This window comes from Rana temporaria, chromosome 3, assembly GCF_905171775.1.
Source record: "Rana temporaria chromosome 3, aRanTem1.1, whole genome shotgun sequence".
NCBI lineage: Eukaryota > Metazoa > Chordata > Amphibia > Anura > Ranidae > Rana > Rana temporaria.
The window spans coordinates 276,675,788-276,700,415 of NC_053491.1; the positions used below are offsets into that span (position 1 = coordinate 276,675,788).

The following is a 24,628-nucleotide window of genomic DNA, read 5'->3' on the forward strand; positions in this document are numbered from 1 at the left end:
GCCAAAGGTTTTCAAACTTCAGATGTAGTGGCAGAAAAATCTGCTTTTGTTAGACAGGCTGTATGGTGCCAGGGTCAGATAAGGGGAACTGTGTCAATAGTAAAATCTCATGAAAATTCCCATTCAAAGTGCAACTTCCCTTGAAAAGTTAAGTTTTAGTATATCAACATCACTGTCAATTGGAGGAATTTGATGAGGTAACTAGAAAAAAATGGGTTGGAGGAATGCTGATGGGACAGAAAAACCATGGACCAGAATGGAAGAATTAAAAGAAAAAGTAGTATTTATAGAAGCTATTGTTTTCCATGTACTGCTCTCATATTGACTGACAAGTCTAAAACAGCTGTATGAAATGGAATAAATTGTTCTACAATGTTACACTCTATCTATGTTATATACCAGCAGTCCTGAATGTATAGTTGGCCGAGGGGCATAAAGCAATTATATGCAGGACTACAACCACTATCCAAAATGATGGAATAATCCCCTTTTTTGGATACTTGGTAGAATGAGACTGGAGAGTGCAAAATCTGGTGCAGTTGTGCATGGACTCAACTCAGATTCTAACTTCAGCTTGTTCAATTAACCCCTTGCTGACCGCTGCACGACTATATACGTCGGTAGAATGGCGCGGCTGGGCAGATCGACGTATATATATGTCGCCTTTAAGACACGGCATCGTGGGCATGCACGCCGCCGGCAGCTCTTTGTGTCTGACCGTGGGTCCACACCGGACATCAACTCAGGTTGCAACATTAGCAACTAGCAAAGACCTTTACTATGTCCAGGCTGCCATCGCTGCGGACAACCTATGAGTTCTTCCTTGCTGACACTTTACACTACGGAATCCCTTGCTGCTAAACTCAAGCCCTGCAAACAGATAAGTAGCAATTGTTTCACTTGTAGACCCTTAGAAAGACCTGCTACGTATATTGCTTCTAAACATTGCTGTATTTAACTCTGGCTTATTGGATACTAAGATACTGCTTGGGACTGACTGTTTTGCCTGTTGGTTGTTTGCTGTGGAATATCTTAAAGGGACATACACTCTCAAATTAGCTGAGCTATAAGTGCCTCTCCTATGCAACTATTAGTTGTTATCACAATTCCTAATTACTATGTGCTTGACATAAGTTCTTACTTATTTATGAGCCCATGCTCTAAGTCAGTGGTCCCCAACCTTTTTGGCACTGGGGACCGGCTGCATGGAAGAAAATTTTCCAAGGCCCGGTTGGGAGGAGGTTAGGGATGGCATGCGGGGGGTAAGCGATTTTTCGTGGGCAATTTGTCAGCGCATTATTTCTATTTATTACATTGTAGTAAAAAATAAAGTTAAACCCACCATAATGCAGAATCAGTGGGAGCTTTGAGTGTGTCACTTGCCATGCTGCCTGCCACCAGATGCGGATTGTCACTTGCCACGCTGCCTGCCACCAGATGCGGATTGTCACTTGCCACGCTGCCTGCCACCAGATGTGGATTGTCACTTGCCACGCTGCCTGCCACCAGATGCGGATTGTCACTTGCCATGCTGCCTGCCACCAGATGTGGTAAGGCCCCAACAGATGAAGCTAGTGCCCCCATTAGGCCCTGCTCACACTCACCCTGTCACTGGTAGTGTTGTCATACTCTGGGCTCCCCCATTAACAGTACTGTCATCTGCCCCTATTTATATCATAACCCCACATTACAGTCCTCAGTCCCCCCCACACATTACAGTCCTCAGCCTTCCCCTCCCCCCACACATTACAGTCCTCAGCCTCCCCCCCCACACATTACAGTCCTCAGCCTTCCCCCCCCCCACACACACATTACAGTCCTCAGCCTTCCCCCCCCACACATTACAGTCCTCAGCCTTCCCCCCCCCACACATTACAGTCCTCAGCCTTCCCCCCCCACACATTACAGTCCTCGGTTCCGTCCCCCACACATTACATTCCTCGGTTCCGTCCCCCACACATTACAGTCCTCGGTTCCGTCCCCCACACATTACAGTCCTCGGTTCCGTCCCCCATACATTACAGTCCTCGGTTCCGTCCCCCACACATTACAGTCCTCGGTTCCGTCCTCCACACATTACAGTCCTCGGTTCCGTCCCCCACACATTACAGTCCTCGGTTCCGTCCCCCACACATTACAGTCCTCGGTTCCGTCCCCCACACATTTCAGTCCTCGGTTCCGTCCCCCACACATTACAGTCCTCGGTTCCGTCCCCCACACTTAGAGACAGATCGGAGGGAGGCACAGCATGAGGAGAAAAGTTGCAGGAAGGGAGGCGGAACAGTTCTGGATGGAGGGCCGAGGTAACAAACAGGTTATTGGCTGCTAGGATGAAGGACAGTCCTAGCAGCCAATCGCCTGTTTGATAACCTCAGGCAGCTCCGCCCTCCACCCAGAATTGTTCCGCCTCCCGCTGTTGGCTCTATGAGCGACGCAGGAGGAAGAAAAGTCTCCTTGTGGTCCGAATGGCAGAGTGCCGCGGTCTGCATGTGGGGCTCTCTAATGCCGCCTGCTCGCGGCCCGGCTGCAGAAGTGCCGCGGCCCGGTAGTGGGCCACGGACCGGGGGTTGGGGAACACTGCTCTAAGTTACTGAACATGTTCGCCTTAACTTTTCTATGCTAAGGGTTGAGGGTATTTCATACCAACACCCTTAGTGGCCTAATGCTTTTCTGTATGTTAAAGGTGATATGATGAAGAGAACCCCCTAACTCCTGTGTATCATTGGAGTGACGCCTGGGGTCCAATACTGATAATCACTTGCATATAGAAGTGCATTGGAAACTTCTCGTGCATTATAATCTTTTAACGCTAGGGGTTGGAATCATGTTGTAATACCTCCGCCCTTAGGAGTTCAACGCATTCATATATGTGAGAGAGATGATGTAGTGACCCCCCAAACTCCTGATCTCTGATTGGAGTGACACCTGGGGCCTAGTACTGAAATCTCACATAGAGACGTGCATTGAAATCCTTGCTAACGGCAGTTGTGGTTCACGCACGCTCACCAGTGCCGTTACACTAGTGACAGGACACTGATCACAGCTGCCTGTGATCGGGAGTGGTGATCAGTGTAATTTCACACGTAGCCCATCCCCCCTAGAGTTAGAACACATCCCTAGGACACACTTAACCCCCCCTCCCTCCTACTGGTTAACCCCTTACTGCCAGTCACATTTACACAGTAATCAGTGCATTTTTATAACACTGATCGCTGTATAAATGTGAATGATCCCAAAAAAGCACCAAAAGTGTCCGATGTGTCCGCCATAATGTCGCAGTCACGATAAAAATGTCTGCCATTACTAGCAAAATAAAAATTATTAATTAAAATGCCATAAAACTATCCCCTATTTTGTAGACGCTATAACTTTTGCGCAAACCAATCAATAAACACTTATTGCAATTTTTTTTACCAAAAATATGTAGAAGAATACGTATCGGCCTAAACTGAGGAAAAAAATCGTTTTTTTATGTATTTGTAGGGGATATTTATTATAGCAAAAAAATAAAAAATATTGCTTTTTTTTCGAAATTGTCGCTGTATTTTTGTTTATAGCGCAAAAAAATAAAAAAGGCAGAGGTGATCAAATACCACCAAAAGAAAGCTCTATTTGTGGAAAAAAAGGAGGTCAATTTTGTTTGGGAGCCACGTCGCACGACCGCGCAATTGTCAGTTAAAGCGAAGCAGTGCCGAATCGCAAAAAGTTTTTGGCCAGCCAAATGGTCCAGGGCTGAAGTGGTTAAGCATTGACAAAAACAAAACTATTAGCTGATTGGTTTATATGCAGAGCTGCACCAGACTTTGCACTCTCTGGTTTTAGTGAATCAACTCCATAGATACCTTCTGTTCTAAGAATGGTTTACTGTACTGAGGATAAAAGTAGAAATAGAGAGAGAAGCAGAGAACTAGAGGGTGTTAACAAGGACGAACAATAAATTGGATGGAAGCAAAGACAAAACAGAACACAAAGGTTGACAGAAAATAGATTCACAAACCAAGGCACTGGGTTTAAGAGGAAACAGAATGCCTATAAATATAACTGTTTTGTTAATGAAAAAATATACTTGGAAATTTTTGTTCAAAAAACTGCACATAGTCAAGATAGAAATATATATATAGGTAATAACCCAACCCCTGTTACATGACGGGACCAATGACGGTACAAATAAAATAAACACAGATGTTCACATGGCAGTGGTATTAGTATTGGAAAAGAGAAGATCTTAAAGTGATATTAAAGTATTTTTTTTAATAACAAACATATTATACTTACCTGCACTATGCAATGGTTTTGAAAAGAGCAGCCCAGATCCTCCTCTTCTTGGGTCCCTTGCCAGCACACCTGGCTCCACCTTCCTGCCAAGTGTCCCTTGAGCATACAGCTTTATCCTGAGCTCTGCTCTGCATGTCCATTTAGACACAAAGCGCAGCTCAGTCATGCCCCTTCTCTCTTCTCATTGGTTGTGTCTGACAGCAGTGAGAGCCAATGGCTCCCACTGCTGTCTCAGCCAATGAGGAGGAAGAGTCCCCGGAGCATGCACATTGCTGAATCACGATGGGCTCAGGTAAGAATTAGGGGTGGCTGTTGCACGCAGAAGGTTTTTTACCGTCATGCATAGAATGCATGAAGGTAAAAAAACCTTGAGCCTTAACAACCACTTGAATGTTGGGTTGCAAAAAGCAGTACAGATAAAACAGGCTATCGCACATTGCCATCAACCATCCAAAAAAAAAACATTCACCGGAAAGCCTGCATTTAAAAAGCAATCATACTGTAGAGTTAGGCTGAGTTCACACTTGCCGACAAACACTCCGACTTTGGGAGCTCATAACGCATGACATGTGAAAATCAATGTTTCCCTATGGGAGCCTTCTTAACTGGTCCGACACAAGTCGGTCCAACTTTGAAAATGCTCCCTGTACTACTTTGGTCCTACTTCAGCCTATTGAATATCATTGAAGTCGGATCAAAGTAGGTCTGATGTCGCAGAGCAAAGTAGGATAAAAGTTGTATGACTGTCGTGTAGTATCAGTGTGAACCCAGCCTAAGACACTACTAGTAATCTTAAAGGACTGCCACGCCCTTACCTAATCCATGGCTAATCCTCAGCCTCTCCCCAGCTAACCTGCATTAACCCCTCCCAAGCTGCCTATTTACCTCCTTAGTGCTTTTGCTTATTATGATCTCCTCTGTTATTTATAGACAGTCCCATAAATTTCACTAAAGTCTGTCACTGGACTTCAGTGGGCTCATATATCAAAAGATACTAGATGATGCTGTTGTAGCTCTTAGGAGTCAACAAGGCAGCTAGAAGAAGTGGAACTGATCTTTAAGCGCCAGTTCACACCAGACGCAGTTCCGTTCAGTTGGGTGTGCTTTTTTTCTGCACAAAATGCCTGCACAGTGTTTTCCATGTATTCCAATGGCTCTAGTTGGCTCTAATTCACATCATGCAGTCAGTTTCCGGTCAGGTCCTGCACCGGAAACTGACTGCATGGTGTGAACTAGAGCCAAACAATGGAAAACACTGTGCATGCATTTTGTGCAGAAAAAATACACACAAAACTGTACGGAACTGCGTCTGGTGTGAACTGGCCCCAGAAGAGAGTGTTTACTGCAGGAGAAAGGAATTAGTCACTGCAGATGGTGGACCCGTTGACTTCCATTTCAATGTCTAATTCCATTCATTCCATTTTGAAAAAGACTGTAATTATGTGGAATAATAACATTCTTACTCCCAAGAGCCACCAAGAATACTGCTCCCAGTAAATCTGCCATCCACATGCTTTTAAATCTGGTTATAACTCTATTTGACAGCTATTTTGTTTCTGATCAGATATTTTCAGACTAGTAATTCACAAATAGTGAAGTAAGCATATGTGTTTTCATAACATTTTCAAAAGTGTTTATAGACTTATGTGGTAATCATATGCAACTTCCATAGCAAGATGGGTAGTATTTCCATTGTTGTCAGGGGGATTCCCATGAGCATTATCAGCAGGCACGTGTTCAAACAGCATACGTAGGGATGTAATGCAGACTTTCACTGTACTTAATTAACATGTTAATTAAATTTGTTGCCGCTTGTTGATAGTTTTATACTCACCATTTTAATAGAAAAAGTGTGATCACTATCACTTTCCCTGTAAGAAATTATACCAGCTTTGCAAATCTACAAATTGCTTGTCTATGCATTTTACATTGTGTTCTTAACTTGTTTTTTTAAAAGAACAAAAAGCAGCATGTTTGTTAATATTAAAGGAATACTATAGATAAAAGTACAAAAAATGATACTGTATAATGCAGTCTTTCGATAGCATTAGCACAGCAGTTCTTGCATTCCTGAGCCCCCTCGTGACATGGTTTTATTATCTCTTGATACTGGCATTACATCTGTTATTTGTCTACTTCTTGGACCAGACCAAGCTGTCCAGCAAAGCGACAATTACAGGAAATCACAGTCTCTGCTGGTAATTGGTAAGATCAGCTGCTAAATCAACCAGCAGGTGGCATTGACTGCAGTAAAGTAGATGAAAGCATGGCTGCTGTGGTTCCCACAAGATGGTGACAATTCTACCACATTTTTTAGTGCTGGTGGGATAGTGTTGCAGACCTCAGAAAGCGCAGACACTGGCAGGATCAGCAGGTATTTATTAAACATTTCCTTAACCCAATATAAAAAATCATTGAATACCTAGATTTACAAGGAAAAATTAAGCTTTAGCATTTGGGTTCATACATGCCTTGAGCACTTATCAGTTTTAACCTTTGTATAGGTGTATGTATTATGTATATATAGGTGGACAGCTGCGGTAGATTTAACACACATTCCCGGCTGCTGTAGTAAATGTGTGTAAATATGACAAGCTGACTGTCCACAGGGCAGGTTCTGCTGGATAGAGGGAAGAGAGACCAGTGAATAGTTCCCCTACCTAGACATCTGACTTCTCATTTAAAAATAACCTGTCAAAACAAAATAGTATCACATATGTAATAAAAATAAAAAGTTAAAGTGTTACTAAACCCACAACAGTAAAATCAATCTGTATATGGAGCATAGCTGTATTGTTCTACTCACTGTGGAACTTTAGGGGTTAATCCTCTGCATTGTGTAAAAAAATTGTTTTATTCTGTATGCATAGATCCTCCCCCTCCTGCATGGTCTATCTGGGCAAGGCCAGCTAACACAGGCATGGTAGCCGACCTGCACAGGCTCACTTGTTTCTTTTATGCTGGAGAGAACATTTACTTGTTCTCAGAGCTAGCCAGATCACATGATATTGACATCACACATGTGGGCATGTATACAGGTTATAGTGGAAATCTCCTCCTACCTGAACTATCAGCACTGGAGAAACTGTGCAGTTTATCATGTAACCGTGGTATACAGATCATCCAAAAAGGTATATAGCAGCAGTATTTTAATATAAAAGAAGATGTATAAGCTGTAAGCACTGTGGGGGCGAGGGATGGACTATTTTCATATTACTTGGTTTAGTAACACTTTACCACTTAAGGACCAAGCCTCTTTCTGAGATTTGGTGTTTACAAGTTAAAAAAAAAATTTTTGCTAGACAATTACTTAGAACCCCAAAACATTTTATATATATATATATATATATATATATATATATATATATATATATATATATATATATATTATATGTATATATATTTAACACCTTAGAGAATAAAATGGAGGTCGTGGCAATACTTTTTTTCACACCGTAATTGCGCATTGGTCTTGGAAAAAAAAACACACTTTTTTTAATTAAAAAATAAGACAACAGTAAAGTTAGCTCATTTTTTTTTACATTGTGAAAGATGATGTTACACTGAGTAAATTGATACCCAAGGTCTATGGCTAGAATTATTGCTCTAGCTCTAATGATCATGGAGATACCTCACGTGTGTGTTTTTTTTTTTTATTATTAAAATTTGTATTGATTTTTTAACATTTCCATTTAACATTATATCACATATCAAAACAGTGTAATAGTACAAACATCCTTATCTATATCCTATACTCCCCCCTCCCCCAGAGAAAAAGAATAGGGGAAGAAAAAAGAAAAAAAAAACATACCCACCAAAAAACATTATATAAGAGGCTTCAAAAAGCCATATTGCCCTTTATAACTTATCCCACCCATAACCCCACCTCCCAGCTACACTTTCCTATTTCCATTTTCCAAATCTGATAAAAAAAAAAGAAGGGAAACACTACCCACCAAAAACACAAAAAAAAAAACATTATATAAGAGGCTTCTAAATACCATATTACCCCTTTGTAACTTATCCCACCCATTACCCCACCTCCCAGCTTCCCTTTCCTATTTCCAATTTCCAAATCTACAAAGAAAAAAACCCAAGTGCTTCCTTTTTGCCTCCCATACCTATGCAGGTGCGGGGGTTAGGGAGGGCAACAAGGATATTTGTAAAAGGAAGGCAAGAGAGAAAAGCCCCCCCCCTTTTAACTACCCCCCCATGGCCATTTACCTAAAATTCACGTGTGTGGTTTTAACACCGTTTTCATATGCGGGCACTATTCATGTATGCGTTCAGTTCTGTATGCAAGCTCAGCAGGACGGGGCGTGTTTAAAATTGTATTTTTTTTCCTTATATATTTTACCTTTTATTTTACATTTTTACACTGTTCTTTTTTTAAAAAAATATATTGAGTCACTTTTATTCCTATTAAAAGGAATGTAAACATCCCTTGTAATAAAAAAAAGCTTGACAGGACCTCTTAAATTAAAGATCTGGGGTCAAAAAGACCTCAGGTCTCATATTTACACTAAAATGCAATAAAAGAAAAAAAAATGAAATGTCATTTGAAAAAAATAACAATTAGAATCTCCCACAGAGACCACTTTTATCTTGAAGCTGACCGCCCGCTGAAGAAGAGGATACTGGGGTAATGGCAGCTAGCTGCTGCCATAACAACGATATTCCTCTTTGAAGTAGCGACGAAAAACGGCAGCGGGCGGTCTATAAACACCACCAGCGGGGGTGTCTACGTACAACATTTTTGATTGTGCTACACGTTAAATATCACTGCACACTCCAAAGTGAGAACAATCATTTTAGATATTCACAGTTAACTCCAAACTGATTATCTGTAGGAACTTTTAAAGCGTATTTTTTATTTGATGTATCATGTCCAGCGCTGTGGGGCATCGATGGGTGCAAGATTCTCACCGTCCATGACGAATCTCTACATGGGATGGTGGGAGGAACAATTTTTGTTCTCTCCCAGCAACCTCTTTGCCAGGCGGATTGTATGGTATGGTCGTTATATCGATGACCTCCTGATAGTGTGGGGTGGTGACGCTATAGGACTGCAAGAATTTTGGAAATGCCTTAACGACAATCATTTAAATTTGTTTTTTCAATCCAGTGTGATACTTCTTCTAGTATCAACTTTTTAGACATCGCCCTAAAGGGCAATCCAACTACGGGTGATGCTTTAACATGCACTTTTAGAAAACCATGCTTTGGTAACACTACACTTTTTGCAGCCAGTTGTCATCCATCCCACACCATCAATGCCATCCCTTATGGGGAGTTTATTTTAGCCAAAGAAAATTGTGTATTGGGTAAAACGTTTGCTGCCACAACTATATACAGTATATACACTATATTGTCAAAAGTATTGGGACATCTGCCTTTACAGGCACATGAACTTTAATGGCATTCCAGTCTTGGTCCATAAGGTTCAATATCGTATCGGGTTGAGGTCAGGACTCTGTGCAGGCCAGTCAAGTTCCTCCACCCCAAACTTGCTCATCCATGTCTTTATAGACCTTGATTTGTGCACTGGTCCAAATCATTTGGTGGAGGGGGATTATAGTGTGGGGTTTCAAGGGTTGGGCTTGGCCCCTTAGTTCCAGTGAAGAGAACTCTTAAGGTGTCAGCATACCAAGACATTTTGGACAATTTCGTGCTCCCAACTTTGTAGGAACAGTTTGGGGATGGCTGCAAAATGCATCTATCGTGTACACTTTTAATACCCCATTATATTCCTTGCGGACATGTGATAAGTCTATTGACATTTAAGTATTTACATATTAATAATGTAGCAGCCTGCTACTTTCATAGCTGGCGCTGCCTTAAATTTAGAGGGTAGTCAGAGATTTAACTACCTCTGACTGTATTGTTTTACCAAATTTGGGCCTCTGTTCCAACCGTGGCTGTACTGTGAGTGACCACTATTGTTGTCTGGGGTGTTGGTACCACCCCAGGCCAAGGGTGGCAGTAGTCAAGTCAGGGTGTATTGGGTGTTTTTCCTTGGCAGCCAATCGGTGGGGGTAGATCGCCTCGCTGTGCATGCTGGGGAAGAGTACTTATGGGACAGACGTCATTAGTTCTGGGTCGTCGTCGCCATGGTTGCCGATCGTGGCTGTCGTCCCACCACCCCCCGTGTGTGGCCCTCATGGCCAGGGGTGCCTGTTCAAGTGTTCCTGGCTCCGGGCCATGTTGGTCCGGGGTTGTGATCTACTATGTAGGCCTGGTAGTCAGACTGGCTCTACGCTCGCAGAGTGGTCCTGTGCTGTCCGTCCTGAGGGAGGAAGCCACCCGATGAAGAACCTGTCTTGGAGAGCACCGAGCACAAGGCTGGCATCTCAGGAGAGGCCTTGAACTTCATAGAAAGATGCACCATTACTGAAAGGCTGAGTGATGGTCGCCTGTCAGTTCTGAGTTCACCAACGTTTATTCAAGAGAGAAACCCCCGGTGCTTAATCCTGTGTTGAGAAGGATTCTGGATCGAATACATCTCCACCCTTTGGGAAGGTCTGTGATAGAGACTTTGCTAAAGTTTCCGTGTGACACCCTGGCTGTTAGGCTAGTGAGAGAGGCCTATCCAGGCCCAATACCCACTCTGGCTAGAGTGGCGACGAGAGCTACATTGCTGGAAGCAGGAGTGTTTCCGAACAAAGTTATAGACCTGAACCTACTACATATTACCCTTTCCACCTCTTCAACTACTACTTTTATTCTTTTACCCCGTTGGGTAATAAAGCACAGAAAAAGAAACCTAAAGTGTGGATATTGAAGTTTTTCTCAACTCTCATCGTATACCCTAGACGAAGGAATAGAGGTAACATGCCACCCAAAACAAACCAGCAGCTCCTTCGGGAGTAGTGCTACACTAACAAGCAGTAAATGAGCTTTAAAATAAGTCACCCAAGCAATAGATTGCATAGGGCATTAAACTCTTTACATATTTCGGTATCTGTGCTTGGTGATTGACCTATTGCTGCCCCATGGAGTGACCAAGTATTTTCTCTGCTTCTGACAGTGGAAGTAGGCAGGAAAGGTGAGTTGTGGATTAAAACAAATTTGTACTCTCTTCGTTGGATTTTGGATGTTCAGTACTACGTAAATCTGGGCACAGATGTCTTATTCTCATTCTGTTTATCCTTATAGGATTTTGGGGTGGCACTAACTGTGTTGCTCTATACCCCCTAACATTGGTGTCAGTTTGGAAAACTCCCTCACATTGGTGTTAGTGGATTAGCAATTTGTTCTGTGCTTTAATTAAATTTTGCATTTCAACCACTTTTGCACGATTGAATCAAAGACAAAAGTGATTGGATTGCAACCTAATTGGTCAGATAACTGAAACCATTGTTCAATGTAGCATACAACGGATGTATTAAATAGTTAACTACATGAAAATTTGATGTAAAGTCAGCATAATGCATGGAGGACATTGGCAGAAAAATGGTTGCTCAGAGACAGAGAGAATATTCAGGCTTCATTGTTTAGAATGATGAGACATCTAGTGGAGAAATGTGCGTTTCATCCATTTTATATATAGCAACTGGCAACTGCATTGTAAATTCTTTGTGACAGTGCAGGATAAAAAAGCCATTTGTGTGTATGGGTCTTAAATTAGACAAGTGAAAGTAACTTAACTATGATGTAAAGTTTCTTTTAAACAGCATGTAAAGTTCTAGAATATAATGGGTAATTTGCTGGGTCTGTGATGAGAATCATTAGCTTTAATGTCTAGTACAGACTGTGTATTAATTAGCAAATCATAGTGCTTGCGACTCCAACATTTCATTCAGATTTTAATGTCAGAGTGAGCAACATAATGACACACAAAGTAACATAAGTATATGCACAATGAGAATGTTTGAGAGGAAGCAGTGCCTATTTTATTTCTGGGCTTTGGTGGAATAGAATAAAGACATGTTAGAATAGGGAATATTTGAAGACATTGCAAATAATACAGATACATGGATAATGTGTTTTATTTCGACATCCAGGGAAAAGCACATTATTTAGACATAATTATATTGAATTTCCCTTTTCATTTGAGATGTACAAAGATCCTTTATAACTGTTTTATAACAAATCCCACAGACCTGACAGCATGAATGTATGTATATTTATATACATAGGGGGAGATTCAAATAGAGATACGACAGCGTATCTCCTGATACGCTGTCGTATCTCTGAGATCCGACGGTCGGATCTATGTGACTGATTCATAAGAATCAGTTACGCATAGATCTCCCTTAGATCCGACAGGTGTAAGTGACTTACACCGTCGGATCTTAGTCTGCAATCTGCCGCCAGCCACTATGTGGCGCTTCCTTTTGTATACGCGACGAATATGCAAATGAGGAGATCCGCCGATTCAGAAACGAACGCCCGCCCGTCGCTTTTTTTTTACGTCGTTTGCGTTCGGCTTTTTCCGGCGGATAGTTACCCCTGCTATATGCGGCGTATCCAATGTTAAGTATGGCCGTCGTTCCCGCGCCGAGTTTTGAATTTTTACGTCGTTTGCGTAAGTCGGTCGCGAATACGGATGGACGTAATTTACGTTCACGCCGAAACCAACGACGTCATTGGGAGCAATGCACGCCAGGAAAATTTGCGGACGGCGCATGCGCAGTTAAATCGTTGCGGGGACATGCTTGATTTAAATACTACACTCCCCCTAGCCGCAGAATTTGAATTCCGCTGGGGGAGTTACGATCCGCCGGCGCAAGTTTCGAGGTAAGTGCTTTCTGAATACTGCACTAGCCTCTGAAATTTGCGCCGGCGGATCGTAGATCCACTAATCTATCTGAATCTAGCCCAGTATATATACACAGTACTGTGTAAAAGATTAAGGCATGCGTGAAAAAATGCTGTAGATTAAGAATTCTTTCAGAAATTATTAATAGTTTATTTATTTTCAATTAACAAAATGTAAAGTAAATGAACAGAAGAAAAAACCCAAATCAAATCAATATTTGGTGTGACCACCATTTGCCTTCAAAGCAGCATCAATTATTCAATTATTTTTTAAGTACTGTACACTTGCACATCGTTTTTGAAAGAACTTGGTAGATAGGTTGTTCCAAACAACTTGGAGAACTAACCACAGATCTTCTGTGGATGCAGGTGGCAAATCATTTTGTCTCTTCGTGTAATCCCAGGCAGGCTTAATAATGTTGAGATTAGGTCTCTGTGGGTGCCAAATCATCCTTTTCCAGGACTCTATGTTCCTCTTTATGCTGGAGATATTTCTTAAAGGGGTTGTAAAGGTAAAACTTTTTTCCCCTAAATAGTCTGACTCTCCTGCTCGCCCCCTCAAGGGAGGCTGCGAGCACGACAGTCCACACCAGGGAGAAAGCCTTGCATTACTGTGTGTAGTTACAGACAGAAAAACAGGAAGTGAGGATTTCTCAGAAGAAATAAGGACATTTAAAAGCAAAATCAAAGAATGAGGTAGGTGAAGAAGGACTGCACTAGGGTAAAGGAAGTTATTTAGGGGAAAAATGTTTTACTTTTACAACCCCTTTAAGCCCCGTACACACGATCAGAATTTCCGATGGAAAAAGTCAGACAGACTTTTTTCATCAGAACTTCCGACCGTGTGTATGCCCCAATGGATTTTTTCCATCAGAAATTTAGAGGAGCACCTGCTGCCATTTTTCTGCACCCCAGTTCCGATATTTACATGCACAGTTGAGTTGCTTAGCCTTGTTTCCATGTCCTATGCTAGTTGCAGTCTCAATGTATACAGCACGTGCACAAATACCCCATTCTCTTGTATACAGATAATTAATTATAAGCTTGGAGGAAACTTGCAAAGGTCCACTTTGTGAGACAGTTCTCCAATATTTAGGAAATAAGCAGAAGATTTTGCTTCTGAATGCCTCTGTGTAAGCCCAAAATAAATAATAAAAATAACAGCTGTAAGGGTGCATGTAGGACTGCAATGGGCGGCTGGTCCTGGTCACAGTGTGACATTTCAATAAAGGTTGTTAAAAAAAAAAGGATTGGGATCCAGGACAGCCTCCACAGCAGCGCACACCAGCTGCTGCATTGCAATGCATCAGTTAGTGTAAATGTACCCCAATATTTTACTTTTGGGGAGCTTAAGCCCCATAAATGGGCAGAGTGTCAGGTCATATAACAGATAGCACAAAATAGAAAACAGGGAGAAAATATGGGAACTTGTCTTGTGGGTGCTATAGCCCTAAAATAGGGGTATCTGCTCCCTGCACCCAGTTATAAATTACCACGCCTATTCCCACCCTGTTAACCAATAAGCCAATCAGGTATTTGACTACCATATGGAAGCATACTAACTTCTGCTATACTTCCAGCAGTGAAGTATAGCTTTTTACTATACTTTAAAGACAAATTTCACCTTTTGTTTTCTAAATTTCAGCTTCCATAAGTACCATTAATGTACCTCTGTTGCACAAAAGAAAAAAGCTTTCTTTATATTGTAGGACAGATACTGCTTCAGCCTCCAGTGTCTCCTATAGAAAATGCCTCCATTATTTCCTAGTATTCGTCCTTAAGCCATAAAAACCATTGGACGGAAGTAGTTCCGCAGCTGACCTCATTAACACACACCCTGCACTTGCCTTTCCCCTCCAGGAGATTGCTTCTCCCCCCTCTGAAGTTACATGCAGTCATTTATCATGGGTCATAGTGTATGGCCACCTTTATACACCTAAAATGAACTAGTCACGCTTTCAGTGGCATTAATTGTTAACTGTTAACGGCAGCTCAAACACGGAAGCAATTGCACATTTTGCCACATGCAAAAATGTGCAACAAATGTGCAACAAAAATGTGCAACAAATTCAGCAAACTGCACAGTAAAAATGGGCAAAAATGTGCAAACTGCAGCACACCAAAATTCCCCAATGAGCTACTTTGCCACATTTTTTGCACGTAAGGTAGCCCTTTGAAATCAATAGCCTGCCATATGCGTGTTGCTGGAAAAGCGTACATAAAAACATTCACTCCCACTACACTAGATGTGAATGAGACCTGAAAGTGACATCAGTGTATTTACACAAGAACACTGACAGCTGAGTATGGCCACCTTAAAGGAAGAAGTAGTAAAATGGGTGGTAATAACAAAGAAGTGATATAGTGATAAGGAAGGTGAGGTCCAGAGTGGTAAAACTTGTACTACTCTGTAATGCAGTAAGGCAGTGCATGCTGGAATATGAAGTGTCCTGGATGGTCAAGTGATGATACAGGAAGTGATGTGCTCAGAAAGCATTTTTTTTTTTTTTTTTTTGAACTTGGAGGTGAAGATTCAAAGTTGCCATGGACTAGGTAAGTGAGAGATAAGAACATTGGGATGTCTTGGGCAGAAAATACATTAGGAAAGGCTTATTGTTATTGTAAAAAAGGATTTATTTATTTTTATGTCACAATGTTGAGTATAAGATTTCCTATCATCTGTGCCCAGTCTTGCCACACAGAGTTAATCCAGCTCTGAGCAATCCTATTTTATTGTTCAGTGAAAATTAACAGCCTTCCAGATAAAAGCCTGTCTAAATAAAAAGTCCTTTCCTCTCTCCTTGCTTTGAGTGACAGGTTATTTGCATATCTAGCGTGGACATGTTTATCATATGTTATGTTTATCATAATATGAGGTGATCCACAGTTCATTGTATATTACCAGGATGTGTTATGTGGGGGAGGGGTGTATTTCTCACCTCTTATACTGTGGATCACCTCATATTTTTGGGTTTACATCCACTTTACGGGACTATACATTCTCTGGTGGTCATCCTGCAAAAAGACCTACACATACTGTAGATGTGTGTTAACTATCCTGTAATAAATATTTGTTTTTCTATAGGCTTTAGCCTTCAAAGCAATGTTTCATTACCCTTTAGCCTTTAGAGCAAGAAAGGGAATAGTATTTGTTTTTGCTCCAGGTTGAGAGCTTATAAGAAGTATTATTACAGTTTCATACTGACCTTTTTCAACTTTAATTCCATTCATATCAGTTAGTGAGAGGGCTTTGAGAATGTGTCAATACTGCTGTTCTGTTAACTAATATTGTTTAATTGATTCCATTTTAGTTACGATAACGAAGGCCGCTTGACCAATGTAACCCGTCCAACTGGCGTTGTTACCAGTCTCCACAGAGAAATGGAAAAATCTATTACAATTGACATAGAAAATTCCAACCGGGATGATGATGTCACTGTTATAACCAACCTGTCTTCAGTTGAGGCATCATATACTGTTGTACAAGGTAAATAACCATCCATAAATACTCATCACTCTTCATTTGATCTCCATCTTAGTATGTCTTGCAGCTACACTGTCAGAATCTGTTACTGGTGTATATATTCCCCTGCATGTAAGAGGCCTTTTTCCTGAAAACAATGCTCCAATTCTCAGACAGTAGGATCATTTACTAAAAAAATAAATATTGTTCACTTAACAAAGGGAATGTTCACTTTAAAAAGTAAAAGGTTGAATGTTTATTGAGATTAAAGGGGTTGTAAAGACAAAAATATTTTCCTCTTAAATTAAAGTCTGACAGTAGCTGATAAAGTAAAAAGTAATGTTTTGCATTATAACTAGTTTGATACCTGTTGAAATCGAGCTGTTTTATTCACCTCCAGCACTCCTGAATCATTATTCTCACTGACTTCCTGGTTTGTGGTGGCATTCATTCTTGCTACATCACGGCCTAATGGGAACTACAGTTCCCATTAGGCTTAGCCTCCATGCCTGTGAGGGATAAGAGAGCATCTACACGCAGGGCTGTAGTCATAGGGAGGGGGTGAGCACATTCTGCTTTCCACCATGCAAAACGGCTCAGGTGCTGGTGGAAAGCAAGAAGAGGAGTGACAGGAAATGGCATTTTCAAACCTGGATTACTGTATTTTGGAGGTCAAAAGGAAAAACGAGGTAAGTGATATTTAAATGCTCTAGCTTACAGCAATCAATTGATCTAATTAAAAAACAGACCTTTAGTGTTCCTTTAACAAATATGGGGTTTATTTCAATGGATCGGTTATGAGCAGCAATGTTGTCATCTTCATTTCTCTCAAAGATGATTGAGTTCTCAAAGTGAACACATGCTCACCTTATTTACTCTCATGAACTTTGCTAAGCGAACAACAGTCTTGGCTGCTTTAGTAAATCAACCACACTAAAAGCGTTTAATTGCATTCAGTATTTGTGAAACACTACTCTGTTTTATCCTTGTTGTCTAAAAATGCGGTTATTAAGGAAAGCTTTTGTGTTAAAAATAAAACTTCTTAAAAATAAGACTGTATTTTTGGTCTTAATTAAAGAAATCACTTAATGCAAATCAGAGTGCATGGGTATTGATAGCTATCAGTTTTAAAAAAAAACTATATCACAAAAACTGTGTTCTGATGATTATAAGAGATTAGTACATTACATTGTAGTATTCCGTATAAGAATTCCCATGTGATTGTATTTTTAATCCACATTAATATGAAGCCCAAGATTTTCAGCAAAAGTGACAGTGACATGGGTTGACACAAACTGTAACACTGTCAGAGTTGCTTGAACAATTGCAGCATTTTTTTTAACTAAAGACTTAAACCACTGGAATAAAAGGTAACTGTTGAAAGCTTCTCATTATCGTTAGTCCCAGCTCTCATCACTATTAGTTTTTCTGGTCAGCTTGTTCTGCATGTCACTGTGGAGAAAAATATAAACAAGGGCATGTGAAATAAAAAAAAAAATATATATACTCAATACTTTGTATTGATTGTTTTAATTCAATATATTAGCATACAATATTTTTGTAAATAGCTATAATACCCTTAGGCCTCTTTCACACGGGCGGATAGAATGGTGCTTTTAGGTGCGGATTTTATAATTTTCTACCGCAGCTGAAAGCACACAATGCTTTCCTATGGCCCCATTCACACACTACGTTTAGCTGCGGTTTTGTTACATGCGGTTTGGTGCAGATAGAAAAAATAGATTTGTGTGCGTCCAAGAACGATTTTGCGCAGCTATCTGCACATAACTGCAGGTAAACGCAGGGGAATGTGTCAGCTGCGGATAGCCGCGTGAACAAAAGAAAAAACAACAGGACACATCAAAATAAAAACGGTTGCTATGGGGATGACAATAATGGCCAGCCGCAGCCTTAGATTTTATTTGTTGCACTGTCCCTCTATGGCTGCATTGATCAGAATTTACCTTTATATAATACAAGCAACTTTATTTTCCTTGTTTTCCTATGTGTTTCTGCCTGTGGTAGATTAGTAGAAAAATAATAAAACAATGATAACTCTTTCACACCAAACTCTAGTCTGTGTCCACAGATTAAGGCCTGATCCTGCAAGTATAGGAGTGAATTTAGATACTGTTTGTGTCGTTTCTATTCTATTTCAAGGCATATAAATGGTAGGTAATGTGCCCTTTTAAAGGGTCATATAGCACCAGAGGAGTTTAAGTAGGAATATATTGAATTTCCCACCAGATAGTGTTTCCATATCTGATAAAGGCATAGTCTAAGCCAGGGGTGCCCAACCTTTTGAAGAGCGAGGGCCACATAAGCAACTTGGTAACTGGTCGCGAGCCACAATAAATGTCCGCTCTGTATATGTAGAGTGGACACGGACACAGCCCAGTCTACTCTGTGGGCCCTCCCATCTGATCCAACCAGATCCAACCAGATGGAAGGGGACAGATCCCCTTCTGTTTTTTTTTTGTGGATTAGAGGTAGGTGGGTGCAAATGGACACAAGTCTGTTTACATCTGCTGCTCCATAGGGATGAATGGAGGGTCTACGTGGGTTGAACCGATCATGTGAAATGGACCTAAGGCTTCTTTCACGCGGGTCGGCAACCTGTGATCTGGGCTTGCAAATCCGCTATCCCAAAGCAGGAGGTCGCGGGCCACATCAGAGGGCTTTGTGAGTCACATGTGGCCCCCGGGCCACTGGTTGGGTACCCCTGGTCTAAGCTATGTAGAAAATATGTTAGTTGGAGCATAAATTATAAATGTTTATACTTTGTACATTACAGTATTTGTTTTTTTATAACATAAAATTTAACAATATTGCCACTACATAATAGTAACGCACATGGTCTGTTAGCTAATGTTTTCCTCTACATTAGGGAACATACAACACTTGCACAGAAAAGCTGTAAATTCAGAAGTGATGGGTAAAGGCTTGAGAACTGATTGCAGCATGCATATATTTTAGGAAAGCATATTGCAACATGCCACTGAGCACTGCACTGGGAAACATGCATGTGACATGCAGTCTGGCTGACCATAAAGATAAAATGAGTGTGTACCCCACCTGAACCATAGAAGGCTATATTCCCTCAATATGGGGGTACCTGACCCCCCTGGTAAAGCACCCTTTTCTCATGTTGATGAGGACAAGGGTCTCTTCTCCACAACCCTGGATAGTTGGCTATGGGGGTCTGCAGGCAGAGGGCATATTGGAATCTGCAAGCCCCTTTTAACAATAAGGGCTCCCCCTGATTCAACCTCACCTGAATGAGTAAGGGGTGCATAGTACCCAACTCATTCACAAAAAAAATTAAACAGTAAATAAACACACTGACACATTTTGACCTTTAAGTCCTTTGATAAAAAAAATAAAAAAATGTCCCACAATGAAAATCCATTGTCAATTACGATGTCCAACGATCCGCAGATCCAAGCCAGTCCTGATGAACGACACTCAACACCTGCCAAAAGAAAAACAAATCTAGCCAACTAATGGCAAGACCCACTCTTGTCATTTATTCATGGCAAATTACATCATCCAAGGCCCCACCTCTAAATTTAAACAACGAGGCAGTGGCTCCTGGTTAATGTCATTGATCAAATATGATTTTCCAGCTTTCTAATAGTCAGCCCGAGGGGAAGCAGGTAATGCATGTCACATTATTGTCTTAGGGTCTGTTTATATGTGTTCACTAATGAGCTCTGTGACTCATGTTATGTTCTAAAAAAAATACTGTAAGCTGCAGTTTGCATTCAGTAGCAATAAACAGGAATATGAATAGATTCATATAAGCATTATTTCAAGTGCTTTTGAATGGAGGAGCTACACAACATTTTCTAGGTTATGAATGTTTGACAGAGGTATCCTTGGAAACAATGAAAGTGCAAAGCAGCTCAGCAAGCAAGAACAAATGTTGAAAAGGCATGTAAAATATATGTGTATCTAAATGGATATTTGTGAATGAGCCCTTGTCAGGTGCCATGTGTTTTCTGGCACCCACCATACTAGTAGTATATCAAGCCAAGTTGGATAGGTGTGCCAGTGGCATGTTGCAATATGCTTTCCTAAAATATATGCAGGCTGCAATCAGTTCTCAAGCCTTTGCCCATCACTTCTGAATTTACAGCTTTTCTGTGCAAGTGTTGTATGTTCCCTAATGCAGAGGGGAAACATTAGCTAACAGACCATGTGCTTTACTATTATGTAGTGGCAATATTATTACATTTTCTGTTATAAAAAAACAAATACTGTAATGTACAAAGTATAAAAGTTTTTAATTTGTGCTCCCACTAACATATTTGTTACATAGCTTAGATTATGCCTTTATCAGATATGGAAACACTATCTGGGAAATTCAGTATATTTCTACTTACACTCCTCTGGTGCTATATGACCCTTTAAAAGAGCACAAACATGTTATACTTACCTGCTCTGTGCAAGGGTTTTGCACAGAGCGGCTCCGATCCTCCTTTTCTGTTGTCCCCCGACAGCATTCCTGGCTCCTCCTCCTCTTCTTGAGTGCCCCCACGGAAAGCTGCATTCCATGGGGGCACTCATACGGGCGCACTCCCGAGTCCTGTTGCTGCGTTCATTCACACAGACAGCAGGACTCTGCCTCGCTCCCCCGACTTCTGTGTCACTGGATTTGATTGCCAGCAGTAGGAGTCAATGGGTTCAGGTAAGTAAAAGGGGGACTCTGGGGGGCCGCTGCACCACAAAAGGGTTTCCAACTTAATGCATAGAATGCATTAAGGTGAAAAAACTTAAGACTTTACAACTCCTTTAATAGCGCTACTTTACAAAGTGGTGCTAATAATGCACCAAATAAAAAATAATTACCCTCAGTTTGCAGATAACAAAAGTGGAGGTAATTAAGACCAACTGTAAGTTGGTGTACTGAGACAGGTGCCTATCCCTGTAAGCAGTGTAGCAGAGCCACATATTTGCTGCAGCTACTTTGTCCCTGTCACTGGTTGTTAAGGATGCTATCAGCTTAACAGCCGACAGCCTCCTAGCAAATACTGATCCCGCAGTGGGAGGAACCTGATGGGGGCACTGAGACAATAGTTCCCCATCAGGTCAACTTTCTTCCTGTAATTGGCAGACAGTGGGTGGATTTTAACTGCTTGCTGACCAGCCGCCGCAGTTATACAGCGGCAGGTGGGCTCTGCTGGGCGAGATCACGTAGCTATATGTCATCTTTCTCAGCAGCCAATAGGGGCGCGCTCGTCCCTGATCCTGACGCGTGTGCCTGGTGGGCATGATCACCGCCAGGCACCCGCGATCGCTCGTTACAGAGCGAGAAACGGGAGCTGTGTGTGTAAACACACAGCTCCCGGTCCTGTCAGGGGAGAAATGCCTGATCTTCTGTTCATACAATGTATGAACAGCGATCAGTCATTTCCCCCAGTCAGTCCACCCCCCCTTCAGTTAAAACACACTCAGGGAACATACTTAACCCCTTCCTCGCCCCCTAGTGTTAACCCCTTCACTGCCAGTGGCATTTTTATCGTAATCAATTCATTTTTATAGCACTGATCGCTATAAAAATGCCAATGGTCCCAAAAATGTGTCAAAAGTGTCCGAAGTGTCCGCCATAATGTCGAAGTACCAAAAAAAATCGCTGATCGCCACCATTACTAGTAAAAAAAAATATATTAATAAAAATGCCATAAAACTATGCTCTATTTTGTAAACGCTATAACTTTTGCGCAAACCATTCAATAAACGCTCATTGCAAAAAAATTTTACGAAAAATATGTAGAAGAATACGTATCGGCCTAAACTGAGGACATTTTTTTTTTATATATATATTTTTGGGGATATTTTTTACAGCAAAAAGTAAAAAATATTAATTTGTTTTGAAAATTGTCATTGTTTATAGCGCAAAAAATAAAAACCGCAGAGGTGATCAAATACCACCAAAAGAAAGCTCTATTTGTGGGAAAAAAAGGACGCCAATTTTGTTTGGGAGCCACGTCGCACGACCGCGCAATTGTCAGTTAAAGCGATGCAGTGCCGAATCGCAAATAGTGGCCTGGTCTTTGACCAGCAATATGGTCCGGGCTGAAGTGGTTAAATCCAATAGCAGGATTTATTTTGGCTAAGGATCCACTCACTATCTGCTTTTAATCACAAGGAGAGTGGACCTGATGGGGAACTAGTGTTGGACCATTCATGCTCAGCCCACCCAGATATCGAACTCCCCACTACTGCACTGTACTGATAGCTAGAGCTGCAGGAGAAAGTGCAGTTGCACTGAGGAAGGATTGTCCTACACACACTGTGCATGCCCCAGATACATACTCCCATTTACAACAGGTACATAAATCTGTCGCCCGAACCGACAGATTGTTGTAGACACTGTTTATGAGTTCCCCATTGTGTTTCTTATACTGTATGTTTAAAGTGGAGATCCAACCAAACCTTTTTTTTTTATTTACTGTCAGATAGAATAGGGAATGGAATCTCTGTGATGGTAACTAGGGATGAGCTGAATGCACCTGGGTGTGGTCCAAGGGGGGTTTGGAGCAAAATGGGAATGAAAACCAAATATTTTTTAGGCTAATAGGCAAAGTACTGTCCAAAGAAACTGGCATTGGGAGGCTGAGCACTTTCCTGGGAAACATGCATGGGACATGCAGTCTGGCTGGCCATGAAGATAAACATTTGTTTGTACCCCTCCTGAACCATAGAGGGCTATATACCCTCAATATGGGGGTACCTGACCCCCCTGGTAAAGCACCTTTTCCTCATGTTGATGAGGACAAGGGTCTCTTCCCCACAACCCTGGATGATTGGTTATGGGGGTCTGCAGGCAGAGGGCATATTGGAATCTGTAAACCCCTTTTAACAATAAGGGCTCCCCCTGATTCAACCTCATCTGAATGAGTAAGGGTTGCATAGTACCCAACTCATTCACAAAAAAATTAAACAGTAAATAAACACACTGACACGTTATGACCTTTAAGTCCTTTAATAAAAAAATAAAAAACAATTTCCCACAATGAAAATCCATTGTCAATTACATTGTCCAACAATGCAGATCCAAGTCAATCCTGATGAACGACACTCAACACCTTCCAAAAGAAAAAAAAATCTAGCCAACTAATGGCAAGATCCACTCTTGTCATTTATTCATTCCATCATCATCCAGGGCCCCACCTCTAAAATTAAACAAAGAGGCAGGGGCTCCTGGGTAATGTCATTGATCAAATATGATTTTCCAGTTTTCTAATAATCAGCCTGAGGGAAAGATGTCACCTTTATCAGTGGTTGTAATACTGCTTGAAAATGATTCCTCTTCATGCTGACACTGGAGGTTTGACTTGGCCGGACACCAATTGAGTTTGCCCATTTGCCAAATCTGGATTTGGACAAAACAAGCAGCTTAACCCTAGTGGCCACCCCTATAGGGAGTGAGCCGAATCTGCAGTAATCACACTCAGTAACAAATAACTGACAACGTTTCTAATACTTTTCCCTTCTGCTAACATAAAGGTGCTTCGTACTGCTTGTTGTTTTCCTAATTTTTCTCCTGGTGACAACACAGTAAGGGCATGTGTTGAAGGGCTTTCCTTGGCTTCAGGCAAATTCTACATTACCATACAAGTCTATTAGAAAGCAAAACCCACTTGAAGCAGATAAAATGCTGGTCAGGAGGAAGTCAACTGCAGATCACACGCACCTGTCAATGAATTCTAAATCCTAACAGAAAAGCCTCAAATTGATGTCAAACTGCTGCCTGTTGCCAAAGAAGATCTATTTATAGAGCTGTAGGTTTCATTTTGTCATATTTTAGTGTTACCAGCTATATTAAATATTGTTAGTGCATACCATAATCAGCCACACAGTCAGAATTGATTTGAGTACAATTAACATTATTAATAATGGGAACAGAAATTCCACTGTTTTGGTGTCACAATTTTTTGCTCCCTTTCTTTGAATTCATAGTTCTAGTTTTACTGTAAACAGTTACAAGAGCTTTACAAGTCCAAAAATCTCAGTGTGATAAAAAGTGCTTCTGGCATACAAAGTTGCCTTTCCTATGCTTACAGCAAATGTTGGAAACGACTGCCCTGTTGCTTATATGACAGAAGATGGCTGCAATTAGTAATG

General features: G+C 41.2%; 1 protein-coding gene across 1 annotated transcript in view; it reads left to right on the plus strand.

The window, feature by feature from the left end:
• TENM2 (teneurin transmembrane protein 2) overlaps nucleotides 1–24,628 on the plus strand; it is a 1,404,789-nt gene that overhangs the window by 1,335,884 nt on the left and 44,277 nt on the right. Inside the window, exon 24 of the mRNA XM_040344668.1 lies at nucleotides 16,347–16,522. Within this exon, the coding sequence (XP_040200602.1) occupies nucleotides 16,347–16,522 (176 nt within the window). The remainder of the gene's footprint in view (nucleotides 1–16,346; nucleotides 16,523–24,628) is intronic.